We start from the raw sequence: 6,309 nt of genomic DNA, 5'->3' as shown, positions 1-6,309 counted from the left end.
ACGGAGCATACGTAATCCATATGCTACATATGTACTGCCCTTTTCCCCGCTTAGATGTTACATCATGCCATTGCAGCATGTCTGACATATAAGAGTCTTCTATATATGACATGTGTATACGTATGTGACATACGTCAGCTATATGTTACATGTGTCCATCTGTATGTGAGATCCTGACTGCTTGTATATAGTTTTTTAGTTCGTACGGAAAGTACTTTTATTCGGAACACTTATACGGAAAGTACGTACAAAATGTATTTTTCAGTTATATGTTTGCTGTACGTTAAGTCCAAAAACTACAGTATATACACATGTAACCTACGTTTTTACCTGTGCCACATACGATGTTTTTCTCAGTGAAGTAATGTCTATGTTATGCTGTTTTTTGTTGTTTTTTTTACTGGCATTATATTTCTATGATTTCGTATGTATAGCAAACTGCGATGCGATACCGTTTAAATAAAACACTAATATTATATGGGATATTGTTTTTTTATATTTTTTCCATAAACGTTATTCTTTCTGTGAGAAGAGCGGACATTCTTCCCCTTTGCAGTCATTCTATAGAAAAGTTCTCATTAATGTTTCCAGGTAGAAGGTCACTGGATTTTCCGTTAAAGCAATTCACACGTGGTTCATATTTATTTGTTAAGTTTCTCCTCAACAGAAGCAGAAGGGAAGGAAATTAATTAATTAATTTTCTTCTGCAAATCGCTTTTTCAGGTGGTGAGAATGAAATTCCTCGAAAATAACTTCCTTTCGTAGATATTTGATTTAGGTATAAAAGCCAGTTAAACAGAGCTACAATTATCAGTTGTTTAAGATAAACTACAAACAACACAACAATCATGTCTAAGGTAAGGCAATATATTACATTTGATCTTCAGTGATGTTATTTCAAGGTTAATTGCAGTCTAGTATTGTAGCATAATAGTGCAAAGTAAGTAGAGTTTCTAAGTGAAATTTGCAATGACACAAAAATGTCATTTCCCTTTTTATTTAATTTTCCCTGCTTTCAATGCAGGTATCTCTCTGTCATTGTGGCAATATAGAATATTTTGATTACTTCTTAATTAGAAAAAAGTGTTGAATTTGAGCAAATGAGGAACTTTCGATCTTGATTGATCTCTGTGTCCTATGACCTGTGAATCAATGCTGTATTCCGCCTTCCAAAGCGATGAAAAGAGAACGGAAATACAGAGGAAAAACCTGAGTCATTTGCCAAGATCTCAAAAATAAATAGTATAGCCGCCGCACTAAATTTCCTCCCTCAATTTCTTAAAGTAAAACATTATGTTGCAGTTATCACTGAAATATTGAGAAAATTGGACAAAGCTATAAGGTGTGTTGGAAAGCATTCGTCCAAAGAGAAAACATCTACGAAACTAAAGTATCTCTTATGGAGTTTTCATGAGAATGACTTATGCCATATATGAGGATTGTTAACAATTTCATTATTTGTTTATGAAATATCAAAACAAAGTCACATTTGAGAGATTTTTTTTAAGGCATCATATGAGTGAAACACACCATGTGATTTTCTTTAAAAGGAAAAACGAGTTGTGCCATATTGTTTGGTTATTAACTAAACATATGTTTATGAAATATGAACAAAATCGCTTTCGTCAATTTCTGAGAAAATCGTGCGAAAGGAGCTCATCCTCTAAACTAAATTAATTCTTCTGGAAGTTACCACAATATAAGTTAATTAATGAAATTTTAACGTATGAAATATAAACAAAATTCTTCGAGCTATTTTCGAAAAATTTGCATTTATTTATTTTCGTGGTGGCTCTGGTAGAGTGCTTAACGCTTATGCATGAGATTAAAGGTCAAGTAAGTTTGTGGTGAACAACATCGTCCTCGTAGGTTTTCTTGGGGTACTCCTGTTCCCTCCTACTTTTCATTCCAACAATTCTTCCGTTTATCATTCACTTGCTTTAATCACCGTCTCCCTTTGCCTAACAGGCATAACCGTGGAACATTAAACTCAAAGATTTCATTTTATTCTATTTTTTCTTACCGTATTGGCTCTGTGACAATATTGATACGGAATACAGAAGTTGTTTAAAATTTTCAGTCTTAACAAGAGTATTCAGTTATTCTTCATATATTGAATTGCTACTGCAAAGCCTTTTGTCATTATATTTTGCATATTTTGCTGTGATACTTGATTAGTGGACGGACACAGTTAAACAAAATTTAATTCCCACTCTATTCCATAGTACAGTATAAATTAGAAACAAAAAAAAAAAAATGAAATTTTGAATCATTATCACTTGATTATATCAATTTTCTCTATATTGTCTGTGCTTCTAGCTTTTCGTCGTTTTCCCCTTGATGGCTATCATTGTATTGGCTTCTGCCGCTGAACAAAAGAAAGCCTCAAAGGAAAAGAAAGCAACTGCAGAGGAGAAGAAAGAAGATTCTTTGGAAACAGCTAACTCTATTGGACTTGGCTACACTGGTGTTGGATATGGCGGTCTCGGCTATGGACTTGGTCTTGGATATGGAAGATACATCGGTAAGTTATTTTAATCGTTTATATTCTGCTGTTATTAATTGTACAGTCTGTACTGTTAGATGTGTACGCGTTCATGCGTGGTACCATTATGTGGTTTCTACAATACATTTATAACACACATCCCTATCACTTTCTGTTAAAACGTTTCTCTGTTTTTTTTTTTTTTTTTTTTTTTTTTATCTACATTGCAGTTCTTTTCATAAACTATAAAGAAGCTTACCCTTATCTAGGGGTAAAAATGGATCTGAAAATGTAGGGGGAAATGACGTCACACCGTCCCCCGTGCCTATCTTTGCTCAGTGCAATTTTTTAGGAAATGGAGGGACACCATAGATATTTTCTGGAAGTGGGGTAACGGCGTCCCCCCGCGTTACCTCTCACTTTTACCCCTGCCCTTATCACGAATAGTGCTTACTTATTTTAACTAAAATAAATAACGAACTGCTACTACTGATTACACCACAGAAAAGAAACGTTTTACTCTAAAACTTACTGAAATTAAAAACAAACATTTCTCTAAAAATAAACATTTCTCTAATGATACAAGAGAAACAGAATAATGTTACTTAACTAAAGAAACACATTTTGTTAATGTTCAGTATTCTCTATACGTATATGCCATTATTCCATAAAAATCAAAGCTATACCAATAATATAACACACCCATATTTACAGGCTTAAGACAGGCCAAGCGAATGTCAAAGTTACATAGGTGGAGAACTGATACCATTTTACTGTATTTCACTCAGACATTTTAATATGGTTGTAAAAATTAAGTAAAAATATATCTACAATTTAAGCCTCTCAATGAAAGACTGAATATTTATCTTATTTTTCCAGGTTACCCAGCCTATGCTGGTTATGGAGGTTATGGCCTTGGCTACAGAGGTTATGGACTTGGTTATGGTGGTTACGGACTCGGCTACAGAGGTTATGGTCTTGGATATGGAGGTTATGGATACTATGGTTAAATAAGCACTAATAACCCTTATAAAGTAAATTGAAACAAAATAAATAATGTGCAGAAAATACATAAGAAAGTTTACCTGGAAAAGTATGTGTGAACAAAAATATTAAATAAACATAAATGCACAAAATATAAAGTATAGTGTAAGAATTTTATTGAAGTAATTACGTTTTCCTAATATTCATTTACTTATAATAATTGTGTTATTATAATTTGCTCAAAAACTTAACATTTCTTGAACTCATTTTTAACTGAAGATTAGTTCCCACGTTACGAATACTCAACTTTATTATGGGATATTCATTTTCTTAAGTCTGGTTTCTGCAAAGTAACACCATTTTTTTTTCTTAACTTAAATTGGCAAATACTAGTTAACAAAATATAATAGTTCCAGAGAGGTCGTCTTAGGGTAGACAGAATAGAAATATTATTAATTTTTCGTATCTTTTGCTAAACTTTATCATCAACAGGAATTAAATTTACCTTTAGATTTAGGTTAAATATCTCCTTTCTACGTGCTATGATCGTTTACGGAAGACTGGATTGATTTCATGTAATAACTACTTCACTCTCGTGTATTGCAACAAAAAGAAGTAACAGGTGATAATTACTTTACTCTCCTGTATTGCAAGACAAAATAGTAACAGGTGATAATTATTTCATTCTCATGTATTTCTAGAGACGAAGTAACAGGTGATATTTCATTGTTGTGCATTGCAAAAGAGCGAAATAACGGGTCATAATTACTTCACTCTCATGTATTGCAAGAGAAAGAAGTAACATGTAATAACTACATCACTCTCGTGTATTGCAAGAGAAAGAAGTAACAGCGAACTTATAGTCTGATTTATCTCTCTTCACTCCGTTCATAACAAACATTTCCTGGGGTATGTCAGTTTAGCGATAGGATGCTCACCTCTGGAACGAGAAGTACTCGGTTCGATACTAGGCCATGTGATTTCGTGCTAGAGAATATGGTTTCCATGGCTTTTGTCGAGGATCTCCTGTGCTTAATCGCATTCACAATGCGCCCATTCCTCCATAATCATTCATTTTGATTAATTATCGGTCTCCTTTAGGCAACAGGAAAATAATTGTTGGACTAAAACTGAAAGTTTCTTCTTATTATTACAACACATATTTCCAACTGGGTTCTCCATAATGTCACAGTTTGTTGTTCAAATTGAGGGGGTAAGCGCAACAGTGGTCTAACCAGTTATGGGCAAATTTCAATTGAATTAACCATTAACAATTCATCTGTAATTTAATTGTTAATAGTAATTAACAGTTGAAGTAAGTAATGGTAAATTGTTAATTGCAGTTGGCCATTAATAATGGAGAATCAATTGCAATTAATCAATTGATTGAAAGTAATTGCTGTGGAAAGTAATTGCAATTGAATTCAGTCATTCAATTGCAATTGAAATTAATTGGCAATTAATTCAATTGCAATTGATCTCCACAGCAATTACTTTCAATTGATTGATCAAATGCAATTGATGTCAATTGATTTTGCCCAACACTGGGTCTAATCCACATTTTTTTAAAACTGGAGAAAAATCAAGTAAAAGTTAAACACATGTGCTTTTTTTTTCTAGCGTACGCGTCCTTGGCGTGGGAGACCCAGGTTCGATTCCCGGCGGGAGCTCATGTGGTTCGGATTCCACGTTAATCAGTAGGTCCACGTCTCATATAGCCTCGCTGCTGAACGGGACGTTAAACTCAAAATCAACTCAACATGTGCTTTTTGCACGATATCCCAGAAGCAACCACAAGTCGTTGAATGTGTCATACATTGTACATATATATATTATACAAAAAAAAATGTGTTTAACTTGATTTTTCTACATTTTTAAAAATGTGGGTTAGACCACTGTTACGCTCACTCCCTCAATTGTGAATAAAACAACATGGACAGAACAACTAGCAAACTACAAACGTTGGCGTCTGCAACCCTTCTCTTGTATGCTCTAGCTACTACCCACTGAAATCACATTCAAGTTCATCAAGACATATTCAAGTTTTACTACTCACAATTATGCCGGTTAGACTAAAGGAGACAGTGATGATGATAGATAAATGAATGAGTAGAATGAAGAAAGTGCGAGGGACCGGAGAACCCTGAGAAAACCCACGCACACGGTATTTATCCATCACAGAACTCATTCGGCAAGAGTTGAGAGATCGAAAAAAGGACCCCTTGCACCAGGGGGTGAACGCTATACCACTGAGCCACCGCGGCCCCTGAAATCACAGAAGAGTGCTTTTACGTCATAGAGCCGTCATTTCGAAAAATGGCTATTCAAAAAGCAGATTATATATTATGAATCTAATTTTCTACAAGTTTCGTGTTGCAATTATGCGAGAACGCTTATACAGATAAAACGACATATCTTACCTCGAAAATGAACTTATAAACATTGTTGAACAGTAAGTATTGTAAGAATTTGTTATAAACGTGGAGAGGAGGAAAACAGTTGAAAGCAGATGATTGAATATACAAAATGTATAGTGTTGATATGGAATAGAATTCTTGTGGTTATGAATAATGTGATTGAAAAGATATGGTATCCAAAGGTATATGAAGAATACGAAGGATAATGAGTTGAAGTCTAATGGAAAATTCACCTAAACAATACAACTAGGGACAGACGCGCATCTAGAAAGTTTTGTTGCGAGGGATCGAAGTTTTGGGGGAGTCCAATGCTAGAAGCTACTACGTCCAAGTATGAAGTTTTGATTGGGTATTTCTGCATTCGAAAAGAAGATAAGTAATTGTAAAATACTTCCACCTATATTCCCAGAAAAGAAATGGTAG

General features: G+C 34.2%; 1 protein-coding gene across 1 annotated transcript; it reads left to right on the top strand.

Annotated features, from left to right (window-relative positions):
• Nucleotides 1–741: 741 nt before the first annotated feature.
• On the top strand, nt 742–3,612 carry LOC145691688 (uncharacterized). The gene is made up of 3 exons (XM_081767027.1): nt 742–857; nt 2,320–2,524; nt 3,365–3,612. Exons 1-3 carry the CDS (start codon nt 849–851, stop codon nt 3,493–3,495), a joined length of 345 nt encoding a protein of 114 aa, XP_081623153.1. The 5' UTR covers nt 742–848; the 3' UTR covers nt 3,496–3,612.
• The last annotated feature ends 2,697 nt before the right edge of the window (nt 3,613–6,309 follow it).

This window comes from Thermobia domestica, chromosome 8 (assembly GCF_964235325.1).
Source record: "Thermobia domestica chromosome 8, izTheDome1.hap1.1, whole genome shotgun sequence".
NCBI lineage: Eukaryota > Metazoa > Arthropoda > Insecta > Zygentoma > Lepismatidae > Thermobia > Thermobia domestica.
Note: the sequence above shows the minus strand (reverse complement) of the source record. Positions and strands in the feature narration are given on the sequence as shown.

Excerpts from the sequence above, each read along its gene's own strand:
- LOC145691688 (XM_081767027.1), top strand. Across the intron at positions 2,525-3,364 it reads TGGATATGGAAGATACATCG|GTTACCCAGCCTATGCTGGT; the intron begins GTAAGTTATTTT and ends TTATTTTTCCAG.